This window comes from Olea europaea, chromosome 12, assembly GCF_002742605.1.
Source record: "Olea europaea var. sylvestris chromosome 12, O_europaea_v1, whole genome shotgun sequence".
NCBI classification, from domain to species: Eukaryota; Viridiplantae; Streptophyta; class Magnoliopsida; order Lamiales; family Oleaceae; genus Olea; species Olea europaea.
This window is the reverse complement of record NC_036248.1, coordinates 7,857,915-7,876,114: the sequence shown is the minus strand read 5'-3', so window position 1 is coordinate 7,876,114 and position 18,200 is coordinate 7,857,915. Positions and strand designations below refer to the sequence as shown.

At 34.1% G+C, this 18,200-nt stretch overlaps 1 protein-coding gene across 3 annotated transcripts; it reads right to left on the bottom strand.

Annotated features, from left to right (window-relative positions):
• Positions 1 to 2,339: 2,339 nt before the first annotated feature.
• LOC111405465 (two-component response regulator-like APRR3) lies at positions 2,340 to 12,430 on the bottom strand. Of its 3 annotated transcripts, none has more exons than XM_023034361.1 (9): positions 12,236 to 12,430; positions 11,043 to 11,456; positions 7,970 to 8,131; positions 7,725 to 7,858; positions 6,708 to 6,878; positions 4,511 to 4,688; positions 3,960 to 4,404; positions 3,100 to 3,880; positions 2,340 to 2,729 (listed from the first exon to the last, which is right to left on the bottom strand). In XM_023034361.1, the coding sequence occupies exons 2-9, from the start codon at positions 11,410 to 11,412 to the stop codon at positions 2,649 to 2,651; spliced, it is 2,322 nt and encodes a 773-aa protein (XP_022890129.1). In that variant the 5' UTR covers positions 11,413 to 11,456; positions 12,236 to 12,430; the 3' UTR covers positions 2,340 to 2,648. The 3 variants fall into 3 exon arrangements, with proteins under 3 accessions (XP_022890129.1, XP_022890131.1, XP_022890130.1); XM_023034363.1 differs by having other exon boundaries at positions 3,960 to 4,383; XM_023034362.1 differs by having other exon boundaries at positions 11,043 to 11,427.
• Between the last annotated feature and the right edge of the window lie 5,770 nt (positions 12,431 to 18,200).

Here is an 18,200-nt window from a genome sequence, read left to right as displayed (position 1 = left end):
AAGACTCACTAACTACTATATATTTATCCACCAATCTTTTTTATTAACTTATAGCCCATGTTTGGTTATGATTTTTCAAATCAAAAAATTAATTTTGTGATCGTTACTTAATATAGTCAGCTGTAATTTTTTACCTCTTCACTTATATGTGTGATTCACTTTTCTCTCTAACGATCAAAAAATTGATTATCATAATCAACACCAAACATGCTCATAATTTTATCAAAACAAACACATGATCTCTTGCATGCATGCCTCTCATATGTGTATGTATATGTAGAGGGACAACTACACATGGGTGATGAACAGAAGCAGTCAAATTCGAGAAACTTATTAAAATTGTGTTCATACTACATGGCATTCAAGGTGACACCTAATGCTGACTTCATGCTTACATCACACCCATGCCAAACCAAAATATAAACCCACCATTTCCACTTTCATTTTCATCTCCAAATTAAAGTCCCTCTGCAAATGCAAATGCAAATGCAAATGCAAAACTCAAACAACAACAACACTATTTCCAAGAAGGAAAAATTTCGCTGCCAGCTCCCACCAAAAAGAGGTCGGATTAAAGCAAAAATTTTTGAGGAATGCAAAGAGTTAATGAACAGAATTCGCAGATGGAGGCCATGCACAAAGTAATGAGTAGGATCTTCACACAACAGTTAAGTTGCATGATTCAGAAAAGAGTTGAGTTGAGTTGTATTTGTGTTAAATAACATGGGCTATGGCTTGTGGTGGTGGATTTTGATCTTTCTTCCATGGATCTATCGATGAGCCAAATGGAGTGAAGCAGAAAACGAGTCTTGTACTCGACTCCAAATATGATAATGGATTAAGATTTTAAAAAAGGCTTTACTATTTTGTATCGCTGTTTATAGACGAGCAAGAACTTATTTTCTGATTTTATTTCCTCCAATTTCTTGATATATATTAGTATTGTAAGTTTAACTTATAAATCTGTTCAAAATAAGAAAAGAAAAAAGGGTTTAACTAAAATTAGTTAAATACGACAGATTATTTAACAAAGTCCAAGTTCACATCCTAAACCTAATTTGAACCATTCATTAATTCATCAAGGTCTTCTGTATGATACATGTATGGGCAAGCCATATCGTATACGAGATTATGGAGCAAATATATATCTTCTCCAATCTGGTACAATAGTTGCTTTTATATGTAGTGATATGTTGACAGAAGAGAACGAAAACCACGTCGATTCAAACTGGTTAGTTAATTTATTATCCACATTGTTAGTTTAATTCTCCTCCTTTCGCGCCTCCTGCAGGCTGCAGCTGTTTTCACTTCCTTATGCCAATAAAATAAAAATCGAGGAGGCTTTTGAATTCTGTGTTCTACAATAATGTGATCTCTTAGAACGAGGTATAAATTAGGAAGTCAGACTAATTAATATAGTGCGATATGAGTGCATAAATAGGAGAAAATAAAGAGGTAGCCAAAAATTAATATGATTACGAAAGATTTGATTCATTACGTTTATCAACAGAAGTAGCAATGGATTAAATAAATGATGAAAAACAGAAATAATTTGGAAAATATTTTATATTTATTTTGTTTAAAAAATTAAGCATTCTATTAGTATACTGGAGATTAAAATAAAATTATAGTAGATATTGATAAAAATTGATTAAATTTATGGATGAAAATTTGTGATTTCCATAAAATATATTGTTAAAATTAATTATTAATTTTGACTCATTAAAATTTAGATTTTAAATTTTAATTTGTACCAAACGAATAATTTTTCACACTCAATTGATTCAGCTTGCAATTTCAACTATCTAAGATGTTTTGCAACTTCGACAAACCTAACTTTTTACCAAAATTCCAAAATACCAGCAAAATGCAGATTGTTTATGTTGTGCATATCTTTCATCAAACTCCTAGTTCGTAATTTCTCTTTAAATGTTGATTTCCTTTAGCCTGCAGTTACCTTCTTTAAGATTTTCTTGCGTGAAAGAAACATCATTTGCTGACTGGTCAAGGATAACGATTCTTGTGACAATACACCATAAAGAATTCCATAAAATAATAAAGTGAACACCAAATCCACCAAAAAGATAGAGCGAAAAGGGAAATTTAAAGAGAGTAAAGTGGAGAAGAAAAAAACTTTAGAACTTTGACCCATCAACGACAGAACTCTGTACTTTCACAATGAACTAGGATCGAATATATGAATTTTTTTTTTTTTCGTTATTCAGTTCGATTCATACAAGAAAATGTAAAACAACCCGGTATTTCGAAACTACCAATACGCCATGTTATTTTTTATCTGCTCGCCAAAGAATATTTTACCCATCAGGAGAAAACGAGGATTAGAAAGCATACAAATAGACCAAATACATATTAGGGAAAAATCCATTGTCTTGAAGAGGGTCACCTGCTACAAGACTTGAGTCTTTCAAACCAAAAATCCTCAAAACATAAGCAAGTTCCAACAAATTCGTGTCTTAAACATGCACACAAATAACCAAGTCTGCAATTTCCATGGTTCTACTACACAAATACTTTTCACCTTCGAGGAATCTCCAACCATGGGGATCAAAGGGCTTCCCCAAAATCTAACAAGAAGTACTACTATCTATAAATATTTAGCAGAGAAAGGCCTGGTCAAGAATCCATGACTAGGGTTTCACTTGTCGCACAAATTGTCCTCGAACACGTGGCCTTTGTTCTGCCAGTTTCTTCCTGCTCTGATACCGGACCTAGAAAGAATGTCAAAGAACAAAAGTTCTGCTGTTATTCTCCAAATCAAAATATGAAGGACTTTTGTTGAGAACAATGTAAATTATGTGATGGATGAAAATTGACAGGTCAACATTATATTTTGATGGCAATAGACTTGTGCAGTAAGTTTTGCAAAGATAAATATCCAGGGAAGGCAATGAAACTATGCACGTTTCGTGCATATGTTTGAAAGGAAAGTTGAATTGTACAGTAATAGAGAAATTATTGAAACGCAAAGAATGAAAAGAAAGGCATGTGCTAAAATGCACACGGCTCCAAATACCCTTTTTTCCAACCCGCGTGTATCCCAGTGCATTATTGAGCTGAGAATGATCGTGAATAAGTTACCTTTTTCTTGAAGCATCTTTCTTTTCTTTTCTGGAAGAATTTGTTCAAAGCAGCCTCCCTTTGTGCTGACCGGTTTTGGTCTACCCTGCTCCTGCTTCCACTGCTACTGCCACTACCATCACCAGCTTCATATTTTGCTACTGTTCCATTATCACTCACCACATTTGTTCCTTCAGTGATTGCAACAGTGCTGCTTCCATTTTGCCCATTGCTTCCATTGTTACTCCCTGACGCACTCCCATAATTAGCAGCATTTCCTTCTAATTCTGTGTCATCACATGGTCCATGGAATGGAGTTTCTGCAGTTATAATTTTCAAGGACAAATCATCTTGGTTGAGCAGTTGCTGCTGCTGCTGCTGAGCATTATAAGCATGATGGTGGTGGTGGTGATGGTGGTGGTGGTGGTAGTGGTGGTGGTGGCTCTGAACTTGGGCCTGCTGGTCCAAGACATTCGTTGGTGCCAAGGTTGCGTTTGTCGCATTGGACTTGCCCGGGTTCATAGGCTGAAGGGGCGATATGTGGGCCTGCTGCACTGATTGCAAAGCGGAACATGAATGGATATCAACTGAAGATTTGGGTATTGTTTCCTCTTTACATGCTTCCACCTTGGCAAAAGCATTATTCGTGGTGGAGCCCATGTCATTGTTGTAGCTACTACCATTTGATCCCTGATTGGGAGTGGCAGATTCTGTCTTTGCTGCTTCAGAACTATTATTAATTGGAGAGCAATTGCCTAAATTTCCAATTGGCGTCTGATTAGCATTAGTCATGGAGTTATACCTGAAACTTATTGTGAATCGTTTAAATACCAATCTGATTATTTAGATCTAAGGAAAAATATAAGCCTTGAGTTCTGCACCTTGAGAAGGCTGAGAGGTTTGAATGTCTCAATACATTATGCTGAAGGGCACTGGTTCCTGTATCATCTGTGTCTCTGACTCGGATCAAACTGAACTCAAGGGAAGGTTTTTCCTTAGGATCATGGGAGGCCATTTCTTCGATTTTCATTACTTCAGATGGACGTTTTGGAACTTCGTCGGATACATTTCTCATCTGAGGTTTGGAAACATCGGTGATTACACCCACACCACCACAACCTTTGTTCCTTAATGCTCCCTTTGGTATCTCATTCTTGGGATCCACTTCTCCATTTTCGAGTCTGTTGCTATCGTTGCTCGAGTACGGAATAAAAAATTTAGAATTTTCGGTCCCCATAGTATCATTCAATACTTTGTCTCTTTGGCTGCATAGTTCTTGAACATTTGGTACTCCTATCTTCAAATCTTGCCCATTGTAGCATTTGTCTCAGCAGTGAAATAAACCATTTGCTCAATTTAAACAGTAAATAAATGGACGGGTATATAAATGAAAAGGTGCTGCTGGAATTAAGTCCAAAAGAGAGAATTGTACCAAGTGCATCATCCTTTTTTCTGTATTCTCTTGTAGATGTTGACACCCGGTTATTGCTTATTGCCTCAGGTCGTGAATGGTCCTGAGCAAAGGTTGTATTGGGAGGACCTGCTAATTTATCCCAAGTAGCCAAGGGTTGGGGGCCGTCAATTTCTACTGGCCTTCTTGACCAAGAACTCTGCATAAAATAACATAAATGTTAACTTGGAATCTAGAAACTGGATTAAGCTCAATCACTAGCTTCAGAAACTTACATCTAATTGGATTCTTCTTCTATAGCTACGCATACAAAACATGCACAGCCATATAAACACATGCACGTGTCCATAAATTTATGATAATATGAATATTGGAATGATCTGTGAAGCATGAAAACATGTAAAAATGTACATGGTTTCCCTTATAGCTATTTTGATTAGCAGTTTTGTCTGATATCCTTAAATAACTAAACAAAATAAGATTAAAAACATTCTATCTATTTGCCTTGGTAAATTTGTCTTGAGGAAGTGAAATTTCAGATTATATATGGAATAAATACAGGAGTCAGGTTATTCATGCCAGGAAGATCTAAGCTCTGTTGGGATCCAATGGTAGAATGAAGTTTCTATTTACACAATCTAGACGAGGAGTTCTAGTCAAATTTGTTTTGAAAACTGGACCGGACTGACTGGTCCAGCTTTTTTTTTTTTAAAAGGTAATCGGAAATTTTATTAATCAAACCATAATACACAGGAAGTGTATTATCAATACAAATACGAAAGAAACGGCATAAAATTGGGCAGCCCATCTATATGCCTAGTAGCCATTAAACCACATATACAATGTAAAATAAAATAATTCTCTAAGTTGCTCTGTTGTTCGTGTTTGATCGTTAAAACAACGGCTATTTCTTTCTCTCCACACACACCATACTATGCAGTCCGTAATAAACCCCCATGCAAGTTGCAATCTTTGTCTCGAAATTTTCTCCTCCATACATTCAACATGTCTTCCATATGCTTTGGCATCGCTCAATCCATGTGTTGCGATGCGAAAATCTCATTCCACAGTAAACTAGAAGCATCACAATGGAGGAACAAGTGATCAATCGTCTCCTCACCCCTCCTACACATATAACACCACTCTGTGACATAAAACCCCTCGTTCGTAGGTTTTCCGCCATTAACAGATGTCCTATCACCACTGTCCATAGTAAAACAGTTTACTCTTCCACACCGCCTTCCAAGGGGAAGAGCTTTACTCAGATCCCAATAAAGATTTAAAGAAAGTGCCGACCGCAAACATGCCATCCCGTGCCGACCTCCGCCTGCTGCCATCACCATCTCCTGCCCTGATTTGTACCTCATATAAAAATGTCAAAAACAGTGCGTAGTCATCTAATTCCCAGTCCTGCAAACCCCGTACAAAATCAATGTTCCAACTGATAATCCCATTGTGTATATCTAAAATATCATTTACCATGGCAGACGACATCAATGCAATACGATACAAAGAACTGGTCCAGCTTTAAGAGAAAAAACTAAAATTTATTGGAAGTAGTAAAGAACCGGCTGGCTGTCATTGTAAATTGGTGGTTCACCTCAAATTTTTTAATTTTTTAGGTATTTTTTTGAAATATTGAGTCAAAAATAATTTTTCCATGTTTTCGAAATATTGAGTCAAAAATAAATTTTCTCACTTTCAGAAATAAATCTAATCACTAGATAGTAGGTAAGGTAACCAACGCTTCTATAAAGGTCACTAACACGTCCAACATACCTGCTACACTGACTGCACTGGTACACTTTACTACCATAAAACGCTATTCAAGCTTGGCATTACTCTACATATTAAGAAAAACATCAGAAAAAGAAAAAGAATAAACCATTAACCATGTGCATCTTTTCCAGCATATATTTACATCAATCAAATCTTCATCTTTCTATCATCTTAACTTGGCATTCCATCTTAGCATATAAACATACCTAGAATCATTTATGCAATGATCCTACTGAATGAACAATCTAAAACGTACAATACATCAAATCCAGTCCTTAATTCCCTTAACCTCTAAAACATAGCAGTAAGCAAACAAACTAATTCATTCAGGTGACTGCTCATTACTCTTTAACGTAAGGAAAACTGTATGCATGCAATGGATGAACATACAAGACGAAATGTAAAACTGCAATGGTGGCACTTAAAGAATAGGTATTACCTGAGTTTCACTTCCACTTCCATTTTCACTTCCATCCCGAACATTCAAGCCAATGCTTCCACTGTCGTCCTCATTATTGCTGGCAGCATAATTATCTAACTCATCACTTTTTGACTTCGGAGATTTTTGAGTTCGTATTCCACTTTCACTTCCACTACCACTACCACTTGACTGATATTAAAGGATGAGAACTAAGTGCATTATAGAACAACATGCTATGCAGAAATGATAAATAAAAAACATAACTTTTAAAAGTATCCAGATGGGGTCCAACATTCTGAGCTTTATGAGTTATCCAGGTTTCGACCACCTATGTCGTCTTTCCTAAGTTAATATTCAATTGTTGCCATCTCCGCTTGGTGAATATTCTTACATGTTATCTTATTCATCCTACTAAGCCACTAATCCATCTTAGGGCCTGTTTGTTGTAGATTTTTTGAGAATATATTTTGTAAAAAGTGATATTTTTGAAGAATATGTTGTTAAAAAGTAGGAAAAAGTTATGGGCCCACATGTAAAATTATTTTATTGCGAAAATGTTGGTTGAAAATGAGTTTGGAAAAAAAAGAGTTTAAAAGAACATGTACCAAATAGAGGCTTAATGTCATCATTCTACTACATTTGTCTTATGGACTTTTTTGACCTTTAACCAGATATCAAAATGCGGACTAAAACTTAAGCCCAGTGCCTTAGGCAGCTTGTTTATCCTAACCCTAAACCTGACGAGTGAAATTTTTATAATTCAGTAGCATAGAGACTTGAAAGTTCTGAGCTACTTCATCTAAAGCCTAAAACTTAAAATAACATGCGGTGCAATATGAGGACTTCCCATCGCGTCACCAGCCTAGTAATGCTCTCATTCAAGCACTTTTAACTTCAGAGTTCTGTTGGGATTTAGTTGGTTAGTGCAACGGGTCACACTCATCCTAATACTACTCTCGTCTCGTCAAGCTCACTGTACTAATTGCTACTAGGATAGGAAGTCAATAAATGATCAAGGAACTAAATATTACTTACACTGTGGCATTTTCTCCAAACATGCTGCCAGAGAGTTTTAAGCTCATTCTTCCTAATAGGCTTCACTAAAAAGTCAGCTGCACCCTTTGACAAACACTTAAAGACTATACCCATAGAATCATTAGATGACATCACTGCAAGAAAACCTCATCAGCCGTCAGTTTAGAAGTAAGAATTCTTTAAAATCATGAATAAGATATTCTTGACATAAAATAACATGACAGAAAATTGTAATAAAAACTCACTAATTACTGGAATATTCTTGTAGGTCTTGTGGTTCATAATCATGGATAAGAGACCAATGCCAGACAAATATGGCATAGCTACCTCTGTTAAAACAAGATCAATGTGACTGGTTGGATCTTCCAAAATTTTCCACGCTTCTAGGCCATGAGATACAGCCATAACTGCAAAAATACTCAATTCAGTTGAAAGAACCATAAGAATATTAGACAAACAATTAAGATAGGCAAAACCATCTTTTTAAAAATAGTTTAGTTGTATATAAAATGTGCAGCACTAAATAGGTAATATTATCAAAGAACCTCATTCCTCAATTTAAATTAATCTAAGGCTCTGAATTAAACCCTTTTAATATCCCAAAATAGGCCCATAAAAAAAAACCCACCTAACACCCTTCCCCCACCCCTAATTAAATCCTGCCTACTCTATCCCATCCCCCCTCTCCTTGATTGATACTATCATTCTTTAAAGTTTTGATTTTAGTTTACAGCGAATTGTAATCACACTGTGCTCTTTCTGAAGAGAATATGTTGTTGTACAGAAATTATATCTAAGAAGTGATAGACAAATAAGCGCACGACTTAGGAAGTATTAGAAATATCACGAAGAAATTAAACAAAATGTTTCTCAGCAATGATTTTTCCAACATTGAAAATAAAATGCTGTTATATTGAAATTATATCTAAGAAATGGTGGAGAAAACAGAAAACATTTAAAATATTAGAAATGTCAAGAAGAAAGAAAAATGCTATTCAACAATGGGTTTTTAAGATGTTTGATAAATTTGATAACAAGACATTTTTACACAGCTTTGAAGGAATATTATAACTTTCATTTTAAAGTTGAGCTCATTTGCCAACCGGCTCCGAAACCAACCAGTCTGGGTTTCGTCGGTGTCGGCCATAAGGCCTCGACTGGACACTCCCAACTTGCTAGCCTCAGCCACAAAGAGATAGCCAATCCTACTTGCAGGCAGCGGTCTTTCCTAAAAACCCTAGCGCCGTCACTCGGAATTGTGTAGCGCATGAAGGCACACCAGTGGTGAGTTTCAAGTGCGGACTGAAGCAGTGCTCTCCTCCGGTGACGAAGATGGGGTCGTTTTAGTGGGGTCAGATAGGGATGATAAAGACTCGATGATCGAGGCATATTGGGGGGTGGAACTTGGGATAAGGAAGGGGAGTCGAGTATCTCGAATTTGGATTCAATAATACTGTATGCAGCCAGAGACAGTTGTTCTACGATTGTGTGTGCGTTGGACACGAATCCACCTGTAGACGGATTAGTATCTGCAATTGAGCAAGGGATCGGAATTGCATTGGTAGAGGGTTCAGTTTCGACAATTGAGAAAGAGCAAGAGGCGACTGGTTCGACCACTATGGTAGTGAACACTTACTGTAGGAGATATTTTAAGTCTCTAAAAAAGGAGAATTTAGGGGGCTGATAAAGCTTTGGTGATGTGAGTTGATGGCAACGAGAAGGAAGAAATAGACATTGTTGTAGTACAGGTGAAGGAAGCGGAGAGACACTTCTATGATCCTCTTGAGTGCTATTACACTGAGGAGATAGCAAAAGTTAATGCACTTGAAGTTAGACCTCCACCTTCAAATTGGGTTCTTTAAAAAATTCTGGGCTTAAGTAAAATGGTAGGTGTGTCCTGCAATGAGTATGAGAATAGGCTCTTGCAATTATTTGAGGAATTGGAGGCTAGTAGGGGGCAGAAGATGTGTACACCAGGAGGTAAGACAAGAAGAACCATGGAAAACCTTCATAAACTCACAAAGATCCCCCAAGATATCTTGGAAAAAAAACAAATAACATAGATCAATTCTAATTTTACCAAAATACTCTAGAATGAAGATAAAAATGGTATATTAATTTAGAAAATTTTTATTCTATCTAAATTTTTTTAGCCCTTGTTTGGTAACCAATTTTCAAAACTCGTTTTTTCTCATACACATTTTTAGCAACACATTCTCACAATGAAATATTTTTCACGTAAATCCAAAAAAAATTTCCTATTTTTTAACCACAAATCTTCCAAAATTTTATTATTCAAAAACTCATTCTTCCCAAAAAATTGCTGTCAAAAAGGGGCTTAATTAGATTCTTCTTGCATCACAATTAGAGAAAAAAAAAATTGTAGAACAAGCTATGTAACTATATAAATCAATAAGGAAATTATATCAAATGTTTCCAAGTGTTTTGAAAATTTGAAAGTGGTTGTTTATCACCAGGGAAACTACTTTACTTTTTAAGGTCCCAACAGATTTTGAAACTTGAATATATTCTCTCCAGTAACTCTTGGTCCTTTCTGATTGTATATTATGCTTGAACAGAAAAACAATATCAGAAGGGAGGACAAAGTGAGAAGGTTGACTTGCCCTTTCTATTTGGAAAGAAACAAGAAAGAGAAGAGAAGATATTTTCCAATGCAATCGACTTCTCATTGTCTTCCTCATCTCCAAGAAAGACTGGATTTACAGGCCTTATATCCCACAAATTATCTGCAATCAATATATATGAAACTGACAAGAATAGACTCTCTAAAAATATGCAATATGTTCCCACAACTGTACATGGACTGCACACCTTCATGGTGCAAAGAGGGTCTTCTTCAAGACAATGAGGTAAACGCGTATAGCTGACATTTGCAATTATTGAAAGCCTATCCTACCAGTGGATAAGATATTTTTTCAGTTATTTTTAGCTTATTTGAGATGGAATATGACAAACCTGTGTAACTACATTAGAAATATTACTAAAGAATAAACTTCAATTCCAATAAAGGACTATTTTAAGGATACATCAAGCCAGACAAATATTAATTGCATACCACCTGATATTATCATACAAGTCAAATTATAAACTAAACCTCATCAATCAAAGGTCCAAATACAAAGTAAAAATGACATATTCCTAAAGATAACTGGTCAGGTACACCTAATTAGACTATATAAACGTGTTGACCTGAGAGATACAAACAGTAGGTAGAAAAAAATTAACAAGTAGAACATTGTATAGTCAACTTTGCATGATCTATTGAGGATAAGAAGCAAGAAAGAAAGAGCGGTTAACCTTCATAGCTGCAGTTCTGAAGTAATGCACTTACAACGTGTCGAGTTGACTCATCATTTTCCACCAGTAGAACCTTAATGGACCTCAGAGGAAGTAACCCTTCCCAATGAATGACAGACCCTTGAGTTCCCAGGGGCTTTAGCTGTTGTGTTTGTGAAACAGCCTGGGTCTGTAACAAATCGGCGTCCCGATCATTTACATAGTCAGAATCTTCATTAATCCTCGATTCTTCTTCCTCCAAGGTCCTGGGTGTGTCACTTGTAACTCCATTTCTTACTTCATTCTTGTTATCCCGCATGAGGTGGTGATTGACTTTCTCCAATCCATTGGCTAGGGGAGCATCAGTGTCCACTCGAAAACCCCTCATCATCCAGATGGACAAAGGCTGTTCACAAATAAGGTATCAGATTGAGTCTGCAAGAAAATGTCTAATTTATATAACAGCACATACCGTTGTCTTCAAGTGACAAACCTTTTCAAACGGAAATTCTTCAATCAATTCTATAATAGTAACTCAATTTAGATGAAGCCCGAGTGCACATATCTAAATATAATAAATGAATTTGTGTGTCTATAATATAACTGTTCAGATTCAATAATACAAGAGCAAAGATATCTCTAAAGCAGTTTCTGCTTCTAACACCTTTGCTCTACCTTCTAACCAGCCGCTTTATCTGTTAATCTAAATTATTCACTCATAACCCACTGAAATAAATAATCTCTCTACCTCTAGCCATATCTTTTTTCCTTTCTTAACTCAACTTCGTGATTTTTTTATTTTTTTTCCATGTTATCTTGGTATATTAAATGTTAATTAAAAAAATATGTAACTTCGATCTGTTGAGAAATAACTTTCCTTTTAACTCAACTTCGCTATTTTTTTCCTGCTTTCTTGGTATGTTAATTAAACTATATGTAATTTTGATTTATTAACAAATAACTTTAATTCTTGAGCACGCATCAAATCAAGCGCGGTTATATATATATATACATACATACACAGATTTGATAGATACCATAAAACGAGAAATCTACTTCAATATATGTGAGCCTCAATCAATGAACTATGTATTTAAACATTTCCACTAATTTTTTTCAAAGGTTTCCACAGTTCTTTAGCAGCTGAACACGAATTTTTGAAAAAGTGAAAAAAAGTCATATTTTCACTAACTACAAAAATAAGTTCAAATTACCTTTGGAACATCGGACAACAAAGCAATAACTGGTATGACTTCAGACCATCTCGATCCGAAACTATTCACACTCGCGAGCAATTTCAAGTAATTAAACAATAAAAAATATTAAATAATATAATTACTGAAAATTCAAAAGCATAATTTTTCTAGGGTTGAGAAGAAGATTAAAAGCAGGGAGATAGAGGGCGCAATAAGATATGTATACAGCAGAAAAGATATTATATTCCCTTCATGGTGATGACGTGGACATTATTGAGGCTCACATGGTCCGACGTGGATGACACGTCTAATGCCATGTGGAAATGATGGGATATGACGTGGCTAACGAATCTAAATACGGGTGAAGAGAGTTGGTTATGCGGATCTAATTAGATCCGATTTGGAAACGTGGACTAGTTAATGGTTTTGCGTTGGGGAAATTAACGGAGTTAACGGTGATTTGTCCGACGTCAAAAAAATAAAAGCTCCACATGGGACTGATGGCAGAGTTCACATCAACCACGGAAAATATGAAATGACGTAATTGACCTTCTGACAACCTTGTTCAGACCACTTGCTTTGTATGCCGTGTCCATGTCAGCTTTAAAATATCTAGAAGTTTAATATCTTATTCGGTTCAGATTTTAAGTCAATTAAAATTAATTTTTTTATTGTTATTTTACTATTTCAACCGTCGTTTTTTAATTCTTCTCTTACGAGCATGATTCACTTTATCTCTAACGATCAAAAAATCAATTAACCAAATTCCAACCAAACAAGCACTAACTATAATATTTTCAAGAAAACGTATGAGTGGAAAACATAAGCGAATGAATTTAGATAGTTTGTCAGAATTTTTTTGTCATCTTGATTGACATCCTTTCACTTGGACGTAAGTTTCGCGTGAATGAATAATTCCAAAAAAGGTTGGCCCCATGGTGACTATAGACCAGGTTGATTGTCAACCATTTTTTGACAACATAGCATGGTTCTAAGCCAATTGTTGAATGCCATGTCACTTAGTAGTTTTGGTAAGTTGTTTTCGGCTTGTTTAACGTTTTTTTTTTTTAGTAATGGATTTTGTAATTGTAATTTTTAAAAAGTATATCGTTAAAATTATGAATTTTTTTTAATTTAAGTATAAAATTATTTTATTTGAAGAATACATAATTAAAAATGAATTTTTAAATAATATAGTTCCACTGGAGACTTATTATAATATTTTTCATGGTTATATGCATGCTTTTCTCTATAGTTATTAAAACTTATTAATTTTTTTTTCTTTTAAAAAAATAAATTAAGAAAGCAATGTGGATCCTTTGTGCAAAACTAAAGCCAGAGCAGCGGCGGAATCATGATATATATATATATATATTTTTTTTTTTTTTTGGTGAGCAAAAATAATTGTAAATAATATAACTATAATAGCTCCTGGCATGTTTTCATATTTTGAAAACGTCGTATGATTATATCATTATCGATTTCATTAAATATAGTTTTCTCAATAAATAAAATACTGCTTTGTTCTGTTACTAAATCATTTCAAGAAAATGCTAACTAAAACCTTTCAAGAAGTACTTGGAAATTGCACACAGACCAGAGAAGAAAATTAAATTTCCAATTCCCTTAATCACAGCTCTTTGAGCCCCTAAACTTCTCGTGAACAAATAGTTAGAATTAAATGCACGCAGATTAAAAATGCGATGAGGAAATTTCAAAACCTAAAATCATTTCAATGCATTTTTGAATTGACTGAAGACATGTAACTTTAGACAAGAGATTTAGTTTTAATTGATCCAACAAGTCTTGTATAATAAAAACCATGTCCTACTTTGAGATAGTCCAGAGGTAGCAACCTTCAACTTGTTAGGATTGGTAAGGGTGTATTTGTCGCTTCACAAGTCGTTAGCAGTTGAGGCTAAAATCGAGTTATCTTAATAAACATATTCATAAAATCTTAATTTTCCCCATGGTCCTTATATTTATTCAAGGAAGAAGACACACAAACACAAACACTATAAGCATACAATATTTTACTACGAGAATTGAAGCACGAAACCCAAATTCCTAACCATGAAATAACAATGGAAACAATAAGAGTGTGTTCTCTTTGCCAATTTCCGATCGTTTTCTATTTTCGATTTTTCAAAATTGTGAAAACGCGTTCTCTTTCCCATTTTCGAAAAAAAAAATTGTGAAGAAAACAAAAAATGGCAAAATCCTCTTTTTGGCCGTTTTCTTCAGAAATCCCATAAAACGTTCAAAACACGGAAACAAGAGAGAGAGACAAAAAATTGAAGCGTGTCTGCCCATCTCTCTTCATTTTTCCTTCTCCATTCCTTTCGGCATCTCTTCGTTCTCTCTTGTCGACGCTGGCATCTCCATCTTTTGAGCGTCGCGACCTGTGGTTTGGGCCCATCTCCATCTTCTCTCTCTTCGACTGGCGTTTTGGGGGGTTTTTTTGCTTCTTCAACTGCTGTGAACGCAGTGTCTCTACTTTTGGTGGTGGCGATTTTGGATTTAATTGATGGTGTTGATGGTGGTACCGCGCGGGCGACGATCGTGATTTTGGCAATGGTGTTGATGGTTTTGGTACCGGCGGTGGATTATGGTTTCGGTTGTTTTACTTTTTTCAATCTGCTGATTTGGGGTTTTTTCGATTCGTTCATAGTGACCCACTTCTCTTTTCGATCTGTTGGTTTGGGGGTTTTTGATTTTTTTGATCTGGTGCTGTGTGGTAACAATGAGTAGTGCTGGTGCTGGTGCGGTGTGGTGACTGGTGGTGGCGATTCCAATTGACAATGGATTGGTTGTGTTGACTGGTTGTGTTGATTGTGTTGGCAGTGGTGATTGTGTTAGCGGTGGTGACTGGTTGTGGTTGTTACGATGGCAATGGTGTTGTGGTGGTGTTTTGATTGGCAATGACGATTTTCAAAATTTACAAGTAAACACGTTTTCCATTTTGATGTTTTAAAAAACATTTTTTCAGAATGACAAAAAGAATACGTTTTCAACAATTTCAAAATGAACATTCAAAATACAAAACTCAAAATAAATTCAAAATTCAAACACGAAGAGAACAGTCCCTAAGATGTTATGGTGTGTTTGATAGGGTGGAAATGGAATTGAAAGATGGAATTGGAATTGAATTTTCCAACTTTAGGTGTTTAATACAATTTTTTTTCCATGAAATTCGAATTCTAGGTTGTCTTGAATTCTACTGTAGCACTTTTTTTTTTTGTTGGCAATGGAAACAAATTTTAAGAATTATTGTAAAAAAATATTTCCCTTTAAATGACAAATTTCATGTAAAACAGAGTCAAACGAACACCAAAAGATATATGATTTTCTTGAATTTTATTTTTTATTTTTTTTTTGTTGGCAATGGAAACAAATTTAATTCCCAATACCAGTAAAATCTATCCCTTTAATTGACAATTTTCATGTAAAATAAAACCATACGAACACCAAAAAATACTTTTATTTCAATATTTTCCACGTGGAAAATTATACCAATCAAGCATAATAATTTACAATTTTCAGGAAAATAATTTTAGGTAATTCAATTCCCTGAAATTCATTTTCTAAATAATTCGATTCTATATTTGCAATCAGACAGACCCTTAATATAATACAATAAAAAGGAAGAATCTATTGATTTTTATTTTTTTAATTTAAAAAAAATATATAAATTCAAATTTTTTGGGTGGACCACTGACCACTCTAGCCCAAATGTAGCCCCGCCCCCTGGCCACGAGTACATCCCTCCCTAAATTATACATTTAATTAGTATCAACTGATTATACAGTATGGCACTCGTCGTAGGGTTTTTGTAGGAATTTCTAACTATCTAAATATTTTTGTCATATGTAATAGATAAAGTTGACAAGAACTTCTAATCCACCTAAATAATCTATTTTTTTTAGCACGATTTTTGAAATATCTAAGCATTCTCATGAAAATTAGACAAAGTTGAGAATAATTTCAAATCGATTTAGACATTATCTCCAATCTCTTCTCCTTTCGTATAAACTTATGTTCAACCTCCATGCTTATCGTAGACATTCTTTCTCTCTCTCTTTTTTTTTTTTTACACGAACTTCAGAAGCATGTAGTGATTTTTACTAAGCAAGACAAAGTTGAAAAAGGTTCTAGTTCATTTGAACACTCCATTCTTCTACAACTTTATCTAATTCGATCATATTTGATAAATTTTTTACAGACAAAAATTTTTATTTGACCAAAAATAATAGTGCAGTTAAAAAAAATTTCAAATAAATAAGTGATTTGAATTAATCTAACGAAGAAATGTGAGCGATGAAAACTAGAAAGCTAGATGAGAGCATTATAGAGTTCGTAAATAAACAATTGACTACTCATAAATGGTATCATAACTTAAATAAGAATTTTCCAAACTTCTGATAAAGTTTAACATTGCTTATAAACTGGTCAAGTCTATATTAATCCACAAACTCCTTAAATTCATTATTTTTATCTACTTTTTAATCACACATTCTAGTCGAAAGTAATTCTAAAGACAAGGGTGCAATCATGCAGAATTGGCCTGAGGAAAAGAGGTTGCATACATGAGTCAGTTAAACGAATAATCACCAAAGTTTATTCTTAGTTACTACTTGCTTATTAAAAAATAAAAGATCATTAATTGCTTACTCACTTTACATAATGTTAATCATCTATCATCCATCTCAATTTCATTTGTCCACGTAAAAAAAATATCCACGCAGTGGATAGAAATATTACGTGACAATAAATAGAGTTTGCTCACCTTTACATGATATTACTCATCCATCATCCAGATCAATTCTATTTTTATACATTTATATATTATTTTCACAATTTTTGGATTGATTTTTGCAGATTACTTTTGCTCACTCAATTTTAGTATTATTATTTAATCTTTGGTCTTTTATATGATTTTTATTCTACAAAATCCATATATAACTGTTTTCTTCGCGGGGAGATCTTTTACAATGACCGATTAGATTATAGTCTTTAACAATGAATAAATTTTTTATCCATCGACTTTTCTATTGTGTTATTGGAAGAACGAAATATATTTGGAGTGAAAGTTATAATTGAGACATGAGATATTCATTACTTAAGCGGTAACAAAAAAAATGTATAATAAAACATTAACGCGGACGAATTTGTAAAAAAGTATCAAACCAATTCATAGAAGAAACAATTATCGAGAATGAAATAAATAAAGAAACAAAACAATTTGAGTAAAATATATAAAAAAAATAAGGAAAATAAAAATCATATAAATAAACAGGACAGTAAAAAAATAAATTATTTTAATAAAATAATTATTAGTTGATAGAATTCGTAGAAGAAAAATATTAAAGAAAATAGCGCGAATGCAAATTTCATAGAATAAAAAATCACAAAAGTTTTAGAAACAGACTGAACAATAAAAATGCAAATGAATTTTGTAGAAGAAAAATGAGAAAAATAGAGTGAGATAAAAATCACTCTAAAAATTATGAAAATCTTATAAACAAATTGAACGCTATAAAAATGATATTGAAATAAATGATAGTTGGATAAAGATGTGTAAAAATGAGTGAGAATTAGTAATATTTTATTTTTGAGCGAGCAATCAATAAGGATATACATTAATAATTACTTATTTAATTAACTCTTTTAAGTATTTAGCCCCTGTTTGATCCACATTAAATTAAATTACATTATATTTCATTTTTCTCTCTCCTATTTTCAACCACACAATCTTCCATAAATTAACATTACATGTAAATCGAAATTTTTTCTTCTTTTTTAACTACTCATTTTTCTAAAAACTATTATTTCCCTATTTTTATTTTCAAGTAATCGGCATCAAACAGGGGCTTAATATCGTTCATCGCCGCGTAGAAGTTTGTGACTGCGACGCGAATGAACGGAATTGAGTTAAAGATGAAAAGGTTACGTTATTTTCTTCATCACCCGTTGACCTTATCAT

Excerpts from the sequence above, each read along its gene's own strand:
- LOC111405465 (XM_023034361.1), bottom strand. The coding sequence starts at position 11,412 with ATGATGAGGGGTTTTCGAGTGGACACTGATGCTCCCCTAGCCAATGGA. Across the intron at positions 6,879-7,724 it reads TTTGGAGAAAATGCCACAGT|TCAAGTGGTAGTGGTAGTGG; the intron begins GTAAGTAATATT and ends CTTTAATATCAG. Across the intron at positions 4,689-6,707 it reads GAAGTGGAAGTGAAACTCAG|AGTTCTTGGTCAAGAAGGCC; the intron begins GTAATACCTATT and ends TATTTTATGCAG.